This window comes from Sander vitreus, chromosome 16 (assembly GCF_031162955.1).
Source record: "Sander vitreus isolate 19-12246 chromosome 16, sanVit1, whole genome shotgun sequence".
Classification (NCBI taxonomy): domain Eukaryota; kingdom Metazoa; phylum Chordata; class Actinopteri; order Perciformes; family Percidae; genus Sander; species Sander vitreus.
Window position 1 is genome coordinate 26,575,254 of NC_135870.1, and position 17,501 is coordinate 26,592,754.

Genomic DNA, 17,501 nt, shown 5'->3' on the forward strand with positions numbered 1-17,501 from the left:
CCTATGTTATATATTTTGTTGAGTTGTGTACTTACACTAACCTAAATGTTTCCAACAACATTCAAATCCAGAGAAATCTGTTATTTTATTTTAATGACATGGGACGTTTCATTTAGTCAGTGGCGGCATAAAACCTTTGACCCCTCTGGTTCTTCTAACTTCCTTCAAAACATGGGAACCTAGATGAGACGTAATCACGACGTAATTCTACAATGTCACAGCAGAGATCTTATTTATTGAATATCGACAGATCCAGCTTAATGTTATGTGTTACGTTGACAAGTAACGTTATTGTAGCTGATGCTAATGCTCGGTGGGGATCGTTAACGTTATAAGGTTATAACATCGTTCATGAAGTTATTTAAAGTATAATTGTTTTGATGAAGGTAAAGTTAACGTTAAACAGCACTGGGCTAACCTACGATTACGTTCACCAGCTAGCGTTAATGTTACCTGTATAGATAGAAGACACATCTAATGCTAATTTAGCCAGCTATCTGAAATTATAAAAATTAGCTGAAATTATCCCCCCTTAGCGTTTAGCGGTATTCTTTACAGTTACATTTGACCCACAAGTGGTGACTGTCCTGTGGACAAAAGGAGAAGGTGGGGAGAGTCCGAAAGCAACGCCCGGGAGCCATCCTATTGATGTAGCTAGGCGTATCCTCTGCCATTATCTCTGGGGCCGCGGCTCGGCACCGGAGATACTCGGCGACAAGCCCCAGCCGCAAAGTAAGTCTCTCAGCGGTGATGAGTAACGTTACAACAAACTATTGTTGTTGGTTTTTTATGCCCCGTCAGGCTGAAAAAACTATGTTTCCATATGACAGAAGTGAGTTTCTTACATTGTTACATATACATATACATATATATACACACACACACACACACACACACACACACACACACCTCTCTCTTATACAATCCTCACATAAACATCACACTAACAACAGTTGAACACAGGATGGGAATATTTTTGGCTAATATTGACAGTCTTGGTTAGAGCAAAGTTATTATTTCTGCTAACCAGAGCCTGAATATGTTTGATGGCATTCAACAGGTAAACAGCAGATACCCAGCACTGCCAGGTGGATCAACAAAAGCCTCATAACGATACCTTGGCATAATAAACTTAAGTGTGTTTTATTTCATTCAGCAACACTACAATGTGTGGAAGATTATACTTGAAAATAGAAGGAAAACATTAGAAAACCTTGTAGGTTTATAGGTGTTATACATAACACTTTTTTCAGTTGCATTAACCTGAGTGACTAAGGAAGAAAAGTAACATTCAAAATGTCTTGGTATCGCTTTATTGGGCTTGAATTCAAATCCAGCTGTATCAGTCTGAGCCAACATTATGGCATATATTTGTGTTTTACACCAAACACCAGAGAAAAGTACACCAGCTTTTACTGTGACAAAAGATGCACTTAAAATGTTTACTCGCTGATACTCGACATAAACCAAGCACCTTATTCACATATATCGGTTTAATATATGTTTTCCAGAGGAGATGCATACATGTGAAATGCACTTGAACAGACAGTGAATGGCTTTTAAGCAGGAAAGAAATTCCATACAAATTTCTTTGCTTAGGGCACCAATGTAAACTTACCTCCGCCATTGAAATATACAGGGAAAACTTAAACAGTTAGGCGTTTTACAAACATATCACATTCAGAAAAATTCTATGTAGAGGTTGACAGATTGTTTGTGATGAATCTCACACAAAAAAAAATGTCAAATTTTTGACGTTCGTCTTAGGCCATAGATATACTTGCTTTTAACTATGTCTTTGTGTGTGCATGATATCTGCCTTGCTTATCCTACGTCTGCTGGAGCATTGGTTGTGCACGTCCTCAGAAATTAATGCTACGTGTTCGCAAGATGCACTATACACATGAACAGTAGGGGCAGCGTAGAGAGAAACATATTCGCCATTGTCACGCTGTGCTTGATTTAGGCTTACATTGTCACTCTTTTGGCCGTGATCTCAGAATTACAAAAAAAGGTAACCTCCTCGAGTGTCACCATGTTTACTGTTAACATCATGCAAACCTGGAAGTTCTACACAATTTGAGTTCACTACTGTGCCCTCTCGTGGAATTCTCCAGTAACACGTGTAGTACATAGGCAAGTATGTGAGCAATGTATAAAGGATCAGTCCTTGCTGCAGCGACCGCATGTTCAATTCCAACCCGCGGCCCCTTGCTGCATGTCAATCCCCCTCTCTCTCCCCTTTCACATCTTCAGCTGTCCTGTGTAATAAAGGCCTAAAATGCACCCACCCCCCAAAAGGTCCATCTCCAGCTTTGGACCATAATAAAGAAATTGTCTCTGTATCGCCAATCAGAAATAAATAACCAGTCAACCTCTAGATTTGCATCACTGTCTTGCAGAAACCCCTTTTTAGAATTTGAATAATTTTGTTAAATTAGTTCCTAAAATCAAATTCTAAAATCTTTCACCACCACTATTAATACTAATTAAACCCTGACCCCTTCTTCTCTTTTTTAGACTGTTCCATAAATTATTACCTGAAACAGTAAAGCAACCTTGGGCAGGGCGATGTGGCCAAAGTCTTCTATCCCGATATAGGTAATTTCATATCTCGATACCGATATAGATCACAATAGCATACTTTCTGCTAATTTCACAAATAGTCCTATATGAAATAAGCACATGGCAAAGCCTATTTTTGTATAACCCTGTGACAAATCATTATTTTGTTAAGAACTTTATTGAAAAATGAACATAACAGTTTTGAAGGGAAATTATAGAGAAATAAAAGTATTTGTTTTAGCTATACACTGACTATGTTTACATGCATGCACACAAATAGTGTGATGTAAAAACAAAACCGCAATCTTTAAATGATATTCCTTTAAAACATTTCATAGAAGATTTTCTGAGAAAGTTGAGTTATTATGTGCTTGATATTATCAATTTAGACAACATAATTGCATATCACAATATTTATATATGTGATTTAATCACGATACAATTTTATTGAAAGATGATAAATAATCATATTGAATAATCGCCCAGCCCTAAGCAAACCTGTGCTGGGGAAGAACAGAAATCCAGCCCACCTGCTGACACAGGAAGCTCCTGAGCTATTCAACAAAAGATGGAACAAAAGAAGGTGCAATTGCTCTTGGGGCAATGTTAGGTCAATTACAAAGTAGGGCCTGGACCTGAATAGTATCAGCGTCACACAGCGCCACCCTCAAATTGTGGGTATTATGCAATAAGTTTAATAGTAGTCGCAACATAAGTTTAATGGCGGCCCTGATTGCTGGTTCTTCTGATAAATAGTGGTCACAAAATAACTTTAACTCTCTGAGACAAGCGGGACCGCCGGCGATCTCGGCAGTCAGAGACGCTGTAGTGGCCTTAGTTTTAAAGGTAGAGTGAATCCATCAGTATCATGTCATGCTATGGTAGCTTGTCGGGAAGAGGGCTAAATAAATTGGCGAGGAAAAAATTGGTTCTAATAGTATTGGAAATATATCCAGACATAAATAGTGGTTGCATATCTTGGAAAACTGGACTATTGGCCTTCACAAAGGGCTGTGCTCTCTGAGTGCCCTTCTAGTTATTATTATAATCAGTTACAATGACCCTAAAGGAATGAAAGCTAAAGTTAAAAAATTTTTGGCTGAAAAAAACAAAGGTTTTTAATGGAAGTATGCGTACAAAGTTTCAAATAGTTTTAATACAGTAGCTCATCGCTGCAACCCTAGTTGATGCGATGAAGTCAACGGGTCATTGAATGACCAATGTAGAAGATGCCTTTAACTACATCTAAAAAAAACAAATAAAACTACTACTACTGCTAACTACTTTTACCACAATTGCTGCTAACAACAGCTATTACTGCTGGAGATGCTGCTATTACTGTTGCTAACAACAACTATCCCTGCCGATGTTAACTGTAACTAATACAGCTAACAACAAGTTACAGCTGCTGCTGCAACTACTGCTGCTACCATCCATTCCTGTTAGTATATACTACTAATAACTACAATAATAATAATAATAATAATGATGATGAGGTTTCTGCAGGGCAGTGTTTTAGGAATGAACATGATATAATACCTTGACATATTTGCTACAGTTACTGTTTACCCCTATTAAGAATGAGCCTCATACTCATGTATGCATGCTTGCGGTTTTTCAGCATAAAACTAAATAAAAATAATCCTGACCAGCTATATTTTAGTAAATTGTAAACTAAAAGTTATTAGCTTTAAAAAGGCACTTTATTTCCACAAAGCACAGAGGTGAAACCGTTTAATTTGAGAGCACATTCATTGTTTAGGTGGATAGGGCAATGGACCTCCATGGTAAAAGCCAACATTAAAATGCAATTTTTTTTTTTACAATGTATGCCACTTTTAAAATTTATTTGGCCCGTTAATTTTGTTGGTTTGTTTTGGCTTGTTTTTTCCCCCCCAGTGACACCCCATTCCATCAGGTGGACATAGCAAGCATGCAAACAGTGAGCATAGAGATACTGAAACTTCAGGACACAGACATTCAGACAGACAGGTAGACTTGGAGACAGAAAACACAGGACAGGATTGCACAATATTGCCAACTGAAAAAATACAACAGACCAGGGCATAAAGGACTGTGGTCAATGCACTTTCAAATGCATCAGTTCCAAACATTACTAAAGTCCACTTGTTTGCTGATGACACAGCTTTTTGTCTCACCAAATTTTGCTGCAGTAGGAAACTTGGCCTGTAGCAGACTATATATATATATATATATATATATATATATATATATATATATATATATATATATATATATATATATATATATATACACACACACACTAAATATGGAATTTCCACAAAATTGCAAATTGCAAGGCGGAGGAAATCATTTTGCATAAGCTCTTAAGTGCAATAGGTCAGGATTAAGGATTTAAGTTTTTTACTTGTGCTTGAACTACTGGTTTTCTACTGAATTATGCTATGAATAATTTGCTACCATTCATTAATTTTTTCCACCATATTTTAGAAATATGTCAGGATTAAGCAAAACTGCTAGCTCTTGCAAATATTGCAGAACTGGTTTAATTTCACATGACCAAGTCGAATAGATTTTACATTAAAAACACTTGACCAGTTCCTGTGCCAAGTGTTTTGCAGCATTCACATTTGGAGAGCTAAAACTATCAATTTCTTCAACTGACTGGATTGAAAGTGTACTGAACTCATCTATGACAGACAGACAGACAGACAGATAAAGAGACCAAAACTGTAGACCAAAACAAACTGCAAAAACTGGACCGAGACACCTGAGATGAAAACCTAACGTTGGCTGCAGGGAAAAGCAGGGTGACGAGAACCAAGAAGGAGAGAAACGGGGAGGAAAAGTGTGGAGATGAATAGCTGAACAGCTGATGAAGTGAAAAGAGAGGAGGTAAAGAATTGTAATAGCATCAAGAGAAAAGTCAAGAGAACAAAAAAAAACAGAAATAGGAATTGAAAGAGAAAACATAAATGGGAAGGAGAGAAGGAAGAAAAAGAAAGACAAAAGGGAAGGGTTGTAGGAAAGATGATCTAGAAAGCAGAAGATCTCCAAAGAACTGAAAAAAAAAAAATAGTATGGCTGCGAAACTTTCCCTAAGCGGTACCCATGAGTTCAGTCTGTACCTTCGTTGACTGAGGGGATGTTATAAGAAGCAGGGCTGGGGCTCGGGGAGCCAGGGGCCCTCTGAGGAAAGACCCCAGGGGCCCCCGGAGCCCCAGCAGTGGTAGCAGTAGTAACAGTGCTGGTGTTGGCTGTGGCAGCTACAGCAGCTTGCAAAGGAAGAGAAGGAGAGAAATAGTAAAGAAGGAAAGAACAGGTTAGGAAGATATATAAATATATACAATAGTAAACTGGAGAGAGGAGATAAGCAGTCAGGCAGCAGGAAAGAAGAAAATGTATTTAGAACATACAAGAACAGAAAATGAAAACACATGTACAAAAGGAAAGAAATATGGAGGCCATCACAAGAAAGAAAGTAATAAGGTAAAAAATGATGCGTATACAATTTGCTTTACACAAATGACAAAAGTCAGTTGGCAAGCCATTGACCCAAAACAATTTATTTTTTTAACGTTAAAAAGCGAAGTCTTTAAAATACTTTATATTATCTGCACATGGAAAGTCAAATTATAATTAAGGATAGAGAAAAGTGGTGGTTATGGTAAATAAACCAACCAGTCTTAGTGGAAAGATAAGTCCAAATCAAAGGATTACAGCAAATGGATTTATGCTAATCTATTTCTTCCACTTATATTAGCTATTCTCCATTCTATGCTGTAGTATGCTATAACTACAAAACTAAGTATTAATAGCAGTTAGTATTAGCACTCATTAGCAGTCGATTATTACAGTTCAAACAACCTAGGAATAATTGTGGACGTAGGGGTAGCCCTTTAGCCCCACCTATAGTTATAGTTAGCTTTCTTGGCTAGCACATGCAGCTGACATAAGAACAGTAAATTCTGTAATAGCTGCTAACATTAGCAATGCTTCCCATAAAGAAAGGAATGTTGGCACAGTACTAACATATTCTAATGTAACACCATCATTTCAAATACATACTGTATTCTCATGTACTGTAGTTCAAGCAAACAATGTTGAACTTAGGTTGGTGGTACAAATTATTAAATTCATACCAATAATTCTGATTCAGATACTCATATATGCTAACGTGGATTAACCCAGTTCATTAACCTTTGATTTGGATTTACTATTGCTGTGTCCATATGGCATCTACAAACTGGTTTGCTCTTCGTCTAGGTAAATATCCTCTAGACAGTGTTTTTCCCACTTAGCTATAGGTAGATCTAATATGGCTACTGTGTAATTAAAGTAAAACAAATCTACCAAAAACGAAAGTAGAAACGAGGAAAACTGATTTTTTTTTTAAACAAAAATGAGTCACTCAATATTAGTAAATAAAAGTGAAACTTACAAACAAAACATCCATAAAACAAAAAATTTAATAATATAAAAATTACAAAACAAAAGGGGAAAACGGCATTAAACAGGGATATAAACCTAAAGCACAAATGAAGACTTCCTGCAGATAAAAGTGACAAGATATAAAAAGCAATGTCAAAACGAAGCACCAGTGAAACAAAGATGCCACTTTATTTCCCAGCAAGCACATGGTAGAGAGGTTAGAAAAATTAGTTGTTAGTTTGGAGATAATAAACAACTACACCTAGGCAAACAAAAGCAGACAAAACATTAAGGTTTCAGACTGTGGCACAAGGACCTTATTAACCCATATTTAGGAGGAACAATTTGAAAGAAAAACATTAACCTTATTTCGAAAAAGGATGACCAACATGTATGTTACCAATTTACCTGCAGGTAAAATATTATGCCCTGGTTCAAATTGTAATAAGAATATAAATTTGATGTTTGTGCTAGGGCCAGAAACCTGAAACCTTTATACTAAGAAAAAAAATATGACGTTGTTTCAAACACTTTCATTTCCAAGGGCATTTGCCAATAAAAGAGTAAAGTAGTGAAGAGTATGTCTGAACATATACATATTTAATTAACTAATAACATTAGTGTATAGTATAATGCAGTCATAGACAGTACATACCCTTACTGTTCACATAAAGACAGCTAAGCAGCAAGAGTTACAAACTGAAAAACTTTCAATAAAATAGTCTAACAACCACATCATGTAGCACAACAGGACACAACAGACAGTTAGAGCAACATTACATCAGTTGGCGGTAAAGAAAAGAAGAAACATGCTCATGTGAAAGTGCACAAATAAAAAAAGATTGACTGAAAGTGCAGTGAAAGAAATATTGGTGAGTGTGTTTGTGGAACGGGTTTCCTTCTAGAGAACAGGCAGCAGGCTGAAGCCATGCGGTGAACGACAGCGTAAAGAGAGAAACAGAAGGGGTGAGAAAGAAATCAGAAAGATAGACAGCAGATGGCTGAGGGCAGTCAACAGCAGTTTGCCAGCATTGGTGCAGGATTTTTTTTGTTAATTTCAAATGAGAATCTGCTGTATAAGGAGGTTAACTCTAATTTTGTCACCTTATATTATGTGTTATATACTTTAGTTACTGGGCTAATGGTTGAGCCTTGCAGGACAGTGCCCTCTAGAAAAGGCTTGGATATTAGTGGTAACATCATTAAATAATCATGACCATTAATACTTCAATACTAATTTTAACCTTCTGCCTCACTAGTGGTAAAGATAAGGAATTATGGATATGATGTACTCATGGTGCCTGTACAGTAAAATGAATTACAAGACTCTCTTTAGTTCTGATTTAAGTATTGCAATCAAATATTAAACTTTGACTTAGTACATGGACAAATGTCCAAAACTGTCCAAAACCATGTGTATGTAAAGTACACTCACTCTTTCACATCTAATGTTTTTGCCTCCATAAACAATTCCTTGCTAAACTTTTGAAGATTTTGTCTGAGTCCAAGCATGCTGTTGTTGGGTCACAGGTCAAAGCTTTTAAACTTGGAAAAGGAACATTTGTACACCAAAAACTAAATCATAAAAATGAAAGAAATACAGAAATACAATGTTTTATTATTATTATTATTAATTGTTAACTTCTCAAGTGAGAATTACTAATAATTTTGGAAAAGACTGAATGTTTAGTGTATCTTCAGGTCTGCAGCTTTTTTACCAGCTTGATTATTAAAGGAGGCCAAACTGGCTTTATCAGAAGGATAAAAGTAATACTTTTAATGTCAGTATTACGTCATTAATTCAGTGATGTGTGAATGGTCTGCTGCTCTCTGTGGACATGAGAAAAAGTGCTTCACCAAGCAGAGTGGCCACACTTGAATATCGTTTGACTCAAAAGTTTGGCTTTGGAAAAAAAATGTTGTACAATGATGACAGGGTTTTAAAGACAATCCTCAGACTTTAGTGCTACTATTGAAGTTGGATCACAACATATGAATCTAAAGATTAGCTAGACAAGCTGCGAAGCCTATGTAAGGTAGTAGGGATTCATATTTTTCCCAATATTTCCTGGCCTGGGAGCAGAAGCAGACTATTCCAGGAAACCTGAGAAATTGACTTGTTTTTAAGGTTTAACTTCAGCAACAGTCAAAACACAAGTACAAATATGCATAAACCTTTAGTGTGTAATTTGGTGGTATTACTGTAATAATTATTAAGGCAAAAGAACACCATTTATGTCAATCAACATTAGATTAAACATAATATATCCAAATTCATTGCCCGTGATTGGTCTGATGAAAACAACCATTTGGAAGTGATATATGACAATTTGTCATTGTATAAACAAAATAAATTCTTCAAAAGCAAGTCATTCAGTGTTTTTTCAAAGTCATTATATCAAGCTGAGATGAATTCCATATTGTGTTAGTGTTAAGAGGCTACTGGTGCGTGCTGATCTGGATTCCACCGGCTGCAGATGCGTGGCATTCTGGCTGCAACGCAGCCGCTGAAGCTGATCGTGACCACTGTAAAGGACTTACGCAAAAGGACTTGCGTATTTCTGAATTGATAGGTATATTTTATACGTATTGTTTATACGTATCTTTTGTTTTACACTTAGAACGTTACTATTTTTTCTTGTTTTCCTGTTATTATAATTTCATGGAAAATCATCATAATCCAATATGCAGATGATACTTTAATATTCATATCTAACATGATTACTCAGGTAGCTAACTTATTGGGCATTCAAATTCTGATCATGTTCACACTAATGCAGAAAGATGATCTTATCCACACTAAAAAAGCCAGTCGAATATGGTTTAGCCTAATGAAGGCTGGCAAAAACAAAATGGTGCCTAATGTCACAACATAGCATGGCCAGTATAGCACTGTATTTTTTACTATGGCCATTAAATATGCGTTTAATTGCCTTTAAGTACTTCCCAGAGTTATGTCATAACTACAACTTCGATGTCGACATGAATGGTATTTGGAAGTCAAAACGCCCACATATGAATACAGAATTAGCATCATCATCTGATAAAATTAACCTGCAGGTATTTTGCGGTTTATAAAATATTATAAAATAGTGAAAAGTGTGCATCCCGTTTTCCTAAAGCTGAGGGTGATTGTTTTTATACAACCTACAGAAACCCAAAGATATTCAGTTTGTTATTACATAAGACAAAGAAAACCAGTGAATCTGCACAACTGAGAAGCTAGAAAACAGGACTAATTGGCATAATTTAAATAAAAATGACTTAAGTGGTTATTCAGTTATAACACTTTTCTGTCAATTCTGAATCATTAAACAACATATCGTCTAAGCTCTACGGTAGCCAAGACGGTTCAACACAAATAAAGCCACAACACAAATGCTAAAACACAAATACAAAAGCTACAACACAAATACAAAAGCCACAACATAAACGCAAAAGCTACAACATAAACGCAAAAGCCACAACACAAACGCAAAAGCTACAACACAAACGCAAAAGCCACAACACAAACGCAAAAGCCACAACACAAACGCAAAAGCTACAACACAAATACAAAAGCAACAACGGAAGCGAGTGACAACCGAAGTCAGTGACAACGGAAGGGAGCGGGTTGTTGACAAACAGGGTTCCAACAGAGGAAAGTTCTTGTATGTTTAAGAAGTAAGTGAAACATGGTTCCTTGCTAATTATGATTACTGTCGCTAGAGTATGTGATTGTCACAAATAAGCAATGTTGTTCAATATCTTTGTATTTGTTTGTTTGTGTTTGTGTGTGTGTGTGTGTGTGTGTGTGTCTATTTGTAGGGTACGACTGAGGACATGCAACACATGGTAATATACAGTCTATGAGTAAGCACGAAGCAAGATCATGGTTAAAATTCTGGGTTTATTTCATACAGACCAACCGTGTATGTGTGTATGTATGACATATTACGCCCCTAACACTGTAATAGGCAGCATATTGAGGGTAACACAATTAGCATTCACTTTAAACATCTGTTTATGTAACCATAACCACACACACACACACAAACTTTCCAAACCAACCGTATCGAGGGAATTTGCCGCTGGGAGGTGATCAATAACCAGATAGATACGGATAACAAGTTACAAGCACGTAATAGTGGGATATAATATTTGTGTGATTTAAACAGCTTCATTAAACGTGACAAACTATAGACTTTAAACGTAGCACTCGCGCGTTAAAAGACACTGGGCGCCATTTCGATAACGTTATAGCTGTAGCTTTGTAGCCTAAATGGCAGAGTACATACATATGAAAATAAAAAAGATATTGAACAACATTTCTTATTTGTGACAATCACGTAGTGACAGTAATCATAATTAGCCAGGAATCATGTTTCACTTACTTCTCAAACATACAAGAACTTTCCTCCTGCTCATCCGCCGGCTCTGTTCCGGCTCACTCATTTCCGTTGTCGCTTATGTATTAGTGTTGTAGCTTTTGCGTTTGTGTTGTAACTTTTGCGTTTGTGTTGTAACTTTTGCGTTTGTGTTGTAGCTTTTGCGTTTGTGTTGTAGCTTTTGTGTTTGTGTTGTGGCTTTTGCGTTGTAGCTTTTGTGTTTGTGTTGTGGCTTTTGCGTTTGTGTTGTAGCTTTTGTGTTTTAGCTTATGTATTTGTGTTGAACCATCTCGGCCACCGTATAGCTCATATTGGAAACAAAAAAAAAAGTTGTCCATGGCTGTGTTGACAATTATACATTAGCAGAAGGCTCTGTTTTCTCTGACTACCCCTAGATTATTAAAAGGATAACTCCTGTGTATTGAAACTTGTTATTGTAATTGCAGACAAAGAAGTGGAAGCGTTGCTGGGTCTTTCTTGTATTCAACCACAGGTGCTCTTTGGATATTGCGGGTGTACTGTGTTTACCTCTCATGTGAAGGGCTCATGAGTGGAAATGGATCTCAATTCCAAAATTTATAAAAGTGCATGTCTCCTTAAAAAAACAATCTAAAGCACTCTGTAGGTTTTGTGCAAAAATAAAAATGCCTTTATTTTACATGGCAATGTATTTAAAATAGTTTGTTTCATCATCATTTATGCCCCACATCTCAAAAATTAACTTGGTGAGTGCAATGTTTTTTATCAATGATAGAAATAATGGACAAAACTACAAAAATAAGTATGTTGCAATAAACCCAAATTATCCTTTGTTCACATCCACTTGAGAAAGTGTATTTTTTCACTGATGGAAATTGCTTGTGTGGACAAAGGGCTGAAACAGAGAAAAATAAAGATAAAGATTTTTTCAAAAAAAAAATGTAATTAGTGTGGACATGATCGTAAAATAATAACTGTAAGATGTTTTTTTTAGGTATGTTAAATCATGTGCAGACACCTTGCTCTCTCTGTTAATCTCACTGTAAATGTTGCAGTATATTAGAGGCGCCTCCTCATTTATTTCCATGTGAAAAGAGACGGTGAACAGCGCTCTCCTTCACAAAGCCTGACACACACACACACACACACACACACACACACACACACACACACACACACACACAACCAGGTGGGAGTAGCTTGCTGAGCAGAGGTCACGGCCGAGCGTTTCCCCTGAATGGTGGTGAATAGGCGTGTGGCGTGAATAAGTCCACGCGCTTGTCACGCTTGGCCTCCATTAAAGCAGGACAATAGCACTAAAACCCCCGCCTCCCCCAAACACCCAAGGGTGCCACCCATGGCATATGTGTGTGTGCAGTGTCTGTATTCATATAGACTTAATTTTTAGTGTGTGTATTTGTAGGTACTGAGCTTGATGTGGTGTGGTAGGTAGCTGTGTGTGTGTGTGTGTGTGTGTGTGTGTGTGTGTGTGTGTGTGTGTGTGTGTGTGTGTGTGTTAGGCAGATGGTGACGGCTGGTTAAAACCCCTACAGTGAACCAGAGTGGGTTTCTCTCTGCAAAGAAAAGACTCCACACAAAATGTCACCTTTACTAAGTGAAATTATCTTCCTCTCTATTTCCATTTTCTTTCTTTTGGTCTCTATAGATGCTTCATCCACCACTCTTATGTGAAAACAGTTACAATTCACCATAGCTACGCCGAAGCGGACGTGTGCCTCCTAAAAAAAACTCGGGGCTACAGAGGTACCACGTGTACACCAAAACAGAATATGTTGCCTTGATTCTAAAAAATGTCTGACTATGCTGATGATTAGATAAAATCAAATATCTTTCATGTGATTCATACTGGTAAAATGCATACCATAATAATTCCAACAAGTGGGAATTAAAAAACTAAAAAGGACAAAATAGGGTGTCCCTGCCTTTCAATACACGTTATTTTCTTATCCTGATCACTGGCTTCCAAAACTGTCACAAATGACCGTTATAAAAATTATCTTTTCTGCCACCACTATAATTCAAGTTTAGTTACTACTTGGTTAGGTTTAGAGACAGGTTGTGGTCATGGTTCAAACAAACCAACGTTGACTGTTGCTCAGAGAAGGGATGTTAACGGTGGTCTCATGCGTCATCTATCTATGACCATCTAACCATCCATCCTAACCTACTCCCCAAAAGGTTTTGCAGCACTATAAAAACGTTGCACTTCTTTTTCCTTTGTTCCTGACAGACAACAGTTATAATTCACATGGCAACAAAAGGCCCCTGTCAGGTAAGCATAAACACAATACATAATCAGGTTATTTTAGAATTTTGAACAAAACACAATGCTGTGTTTCTTGTGAGGACAGCCTCAATATTTCCAGTATTAATCTCTCAACTTGAAAAACTGAGGCTGTCAAAGTGAATGTGAATCAGCCTCTCCCCCAAAAACTCCTTTTAAAGTTCTATTGAGCAAGGCACAGAACCCAATAACCACCAATTGAGTACAGACTGAGGTAGTACAGTATTAACATGAAAATTAACAAATTCAGTGCTTTAATTCGTTCATGGATAAAAATGCTGCAAAGCTGCAGTCAGAGGTCTGTACTCAAGCTGAATTTGGAACAACTCCACCCTCGTGTCAAAAACAGCAGAATACCCCTTTAAAGACCTGCTGACCAAGGAAACGGCAGCAGCTTCATCCTGGGATATTTCAGATTTTTATAACTCTCTGTGGGTTTCATTGCCTGTGGGCTACATTATCAAACGGCCACCTCTCCTCCCTCCCACCCTCCCCGCAGGGCCCTGGGGTGTGTGAAGCCAGCACCCCCTCCCCTTTTGTAGTTACCTTGTTTGATCTGGGCCTGTAGTGCTGGGTTGGAGGGCTGAGGGGGGGCAGCCAGTGTCCTGCGAGGAGTCTCCGGGGTTCCTCCTGGTCTGGGAGGCCTGGAGGAGGATCACAAAGAGGAGGCATGAAATATTAAAAAGGAGCAGGGAGGATTGAGGAGGGTTTGTGTGTGTGTGTGTGTGTGTGTGGTGTGTGTGTGTGTGTGGTGTGTGTGGTGTGTGTGGTGTGTGTGGTGTGTGTGCATGCGCTCAGGCTCCAGCCTATTGAATTTTAGGTGGAGGACACAATCCTGAGTCTGAACAGACTGGAGGCGTCTAACTTTCAGAGAGACACAAACATTTCCAATACAACAATCAATGGAGTAATCAATAACGGTTGCCAGGCAACAAGCAGTTAAAAAAGCCAAAAATCTACTGCAAGGACAATTTGAAAAGCAACAAGAGGATGTTACAAAGGGTTAGTATTGACTATATTAGTGAGATTGTTATTACAAAAAGGGTAGAAACACTTGCACATCTATTTTGCCTGCACTTCATCAATTGTACGGCGTAGTGTAAGTAGTGTACAACTTGGTGTACAGCGTAATTTTTGGCTTAAATCTGGCTCGAGTGAAAATTGCAGTCACTACTGAAGGTAGCTTGGCATTTAAAAACTGATGGGTTTGTGCAGGATGTCCCGTGTCAGGCTAGTGCCGATTCTCTCTGACCAATCAGTGGTCTACAGTGTTTGAACTACATCTTCTAGTATAGGCTCAGCTCGCTTGGAACGGATCAGTATCGTACCAGGCACTATCCACAACTTTCACCAATGGCAAACAAAAAAAGAGCGAGTCAAGCCATACCATATAGTGGTAAAACAGAATTATTGTTACTTTGTAGAAATAAATGGGGGAAAGGGTACAAATTAAAGCTCATTTGTGAAAAATGGAAAATCACAAACTGAAAAGATATGCTTTTTGGTGAAATTATCATTATTATTAATATTATTATTCACCCCACTCGACTCTCTCTCATACATACACTCACTGCTTTTCACTATAAAAAACACACTGGCAACCCCGCTTTCTCTGCATCTCTCTGTCTCACACACACACACACACGCACACACACACACACTTAATAACAAAAAATCTTTTTGTGTTTTAAATGTGCCTTACTGTAGGTGTGATTGGACGTTTAGAACTAAAATGGTTAAGCGCTGCAAAATCGTTTTTCCCTCAAAAATTTTAAATGATTTCATTGGAAGGAATTGTGGGACACAGACAGGGAAATATATAATATATTTTTATTGGAGAGTAAAATCCATCCATATGTACAGATTATGGGTTTATGAATGTGTCCACAGTGCACCTAATGCAAATGCTATTTTATTGCGGAGGGAAAAGAAAATACTCAACAAGCACCTCATCTTCAGTGAAGTAAACACTGAAGAGGACCTCTGACCACACCTGACCAACAGGAAAACAACTAAATCTACCCGATACAGAGAGAAAAAGATATGTTTATTCTACTATAGCCAGCTCAATGTGAAAATACTCTTTATAATGTCTGGAGGAATACGGTGCTTGATATGACTATATATAATTTCCAATTCAGTGCAAACACAGTAAGTGTTGCTTTACAATGTTATTATAACAGTTAACATCTTTACAACAACACAGTGATGTTCAATAATATCAGAATCTATCAGATATCCCAACCTTGAAAGAAAATAAAAGAATAAATAAAAATCTGTATAATATTTCATTTTCATTTCATCACTTTTATCCTATTCCCCTTTAGTCGTGAGCTTTGCTGTCCTACTTTCGATGATAAGCATAATGGGTCACTAGTAACATTTGGGCATATAATGTGGTTATATTGTAACTAATCTGATCATGTTTGCTTGTTCACACACTCTGGTACAACAGCTTAGCTATGCCTTGCACACTGACAGCAGCTATGCACACTACTGGCTCGGCTATTGACACTAACTCACATTTAAAAAAAGTATCAATACTTCTCAGCACAAATCTCCCCTTTTTACAAAGCTTTCTGATCAAGTCAAGTATGTTTCATTAGTGTGAATCGTATGGCATCATTGATTATCTTTTTCAGGTCTACACCATACTCCATTTTAATTCTAGTTCTTATGAGCAATCCTACCCTACCTGCCCACTCTGGAGTTCTGGGCTCATGGCTGCTGCTTGGCTCTTCACTGTTAGCAGCAAACTGGACTAGTGGCTGCTGCTGAGTAGCTACATGAAAAAGTTTGATTCATAAACAAGAACGCTGGTTTGCAGGCAATGTTGTATTGTGTTTTGCACGGCCGCTAGCATCTTGCACTGCTCCTAACTAGCTTAGCCTACCAGTCTCATAGTCTCCATTTGGCGTTTCACTCTTGCAGGTTTTAATGGAAAAAGTTGCTCAGTCTTTTCAGCACGGCCTTTGCTCTTGCTGTTATCCATTTGTATAGCTTCTTTTTGCTCGCATGTCGCGGTCGCATTGTAACAAGCACCACTTACTGAAGTGTATGAGGTGACAGTTTGTTTTTTGAGCAAGGTGCAGTCGGAGGAGTCAGAACACAGCACGTCATAATAACCAGACTGCACTCTGTAGTGGGCTGCAAGAATAAATAAATAAAAAGAGTGGGATCTGAGTGCAGGCAGCCTAGGGACAGCCTACCTAACCCTAACCCATGACTGAACGCCGGCCCTCGCGACCAAAAAACAGACCGGCCCACCGCTCCTGATTAGCCAATCCGGGCCTGGTGAAGGGGATGCTGCTGTGGTTGTTGTGATGAAATACTCAAACCCTAAGAGTTGAGGAGCATTTCTTTTCAAACTCCAACATACAAGGAAGGAAGCTTCTCTGCTGTCATAAATGTATGATGGGGGGAACATGAAAAAGCCAAAGATTTTCAAATATTCACAAGTGCTAGTTTGGAGTGTTGAAGTGGAGACAACCAGAGAGAAGTTTTATAAAGAAGTCTTTCTGGACATACCACAAAAGAGAAGGTTTTTTTTGTTTTCTGAGAAAGTAATAAACACCTTTGAAAAGGTTTCCAGGCTGTGCGGTCTCCCCTGTCCTACTGCTGTTGTGCTCTTTGTTTCTAATGTTCTAAATGCCAATTCCTGTTTATCAGCTCAGTCTGCCTCTAGCCTATTTTGATTAAGTTGAAACATGTAATTTTATCATCATGGCACAGCAGAATGAGATGAAAGATCCCACTACAGACAGACAGTGGTTTTGTTGTTGGTTTCCTTTAAACAGGAAACATGGTTGCCGCCATTGAAAGCAATTGGGCAATTGTTATTGTCCTGAGAAGCCAATAAAATGTTAAAGCAG

General features: G+C 37.9%; 1 protein-coding gene across 4 annotated transcripts in view; it reads right to left on the reverse strand.

Annotated features, from left to right (window-relative positions):
* wdr7 (WD repeat domain 7) overlaps positions 1–17,501 on the reverse strand; it is a 159,271-nt gene that overhangs the window by 81,578 nt on the left and 60,192 nt on the right. For all 4 annotated transcript variants that reach the window (XM_078272136.1, XM_078272135.1, XM_078272138.1 and 1 more), the window contains exon 19: positions 14,176–14,273. In XM_078272136.1, coding sequence (XP_078128262.1) covers positions 14,176–14,273 — 98 coding nt within the window. The remainder of the gene's footprint in view (positions 1–14,175; positions 14,274–17,501) is intronic.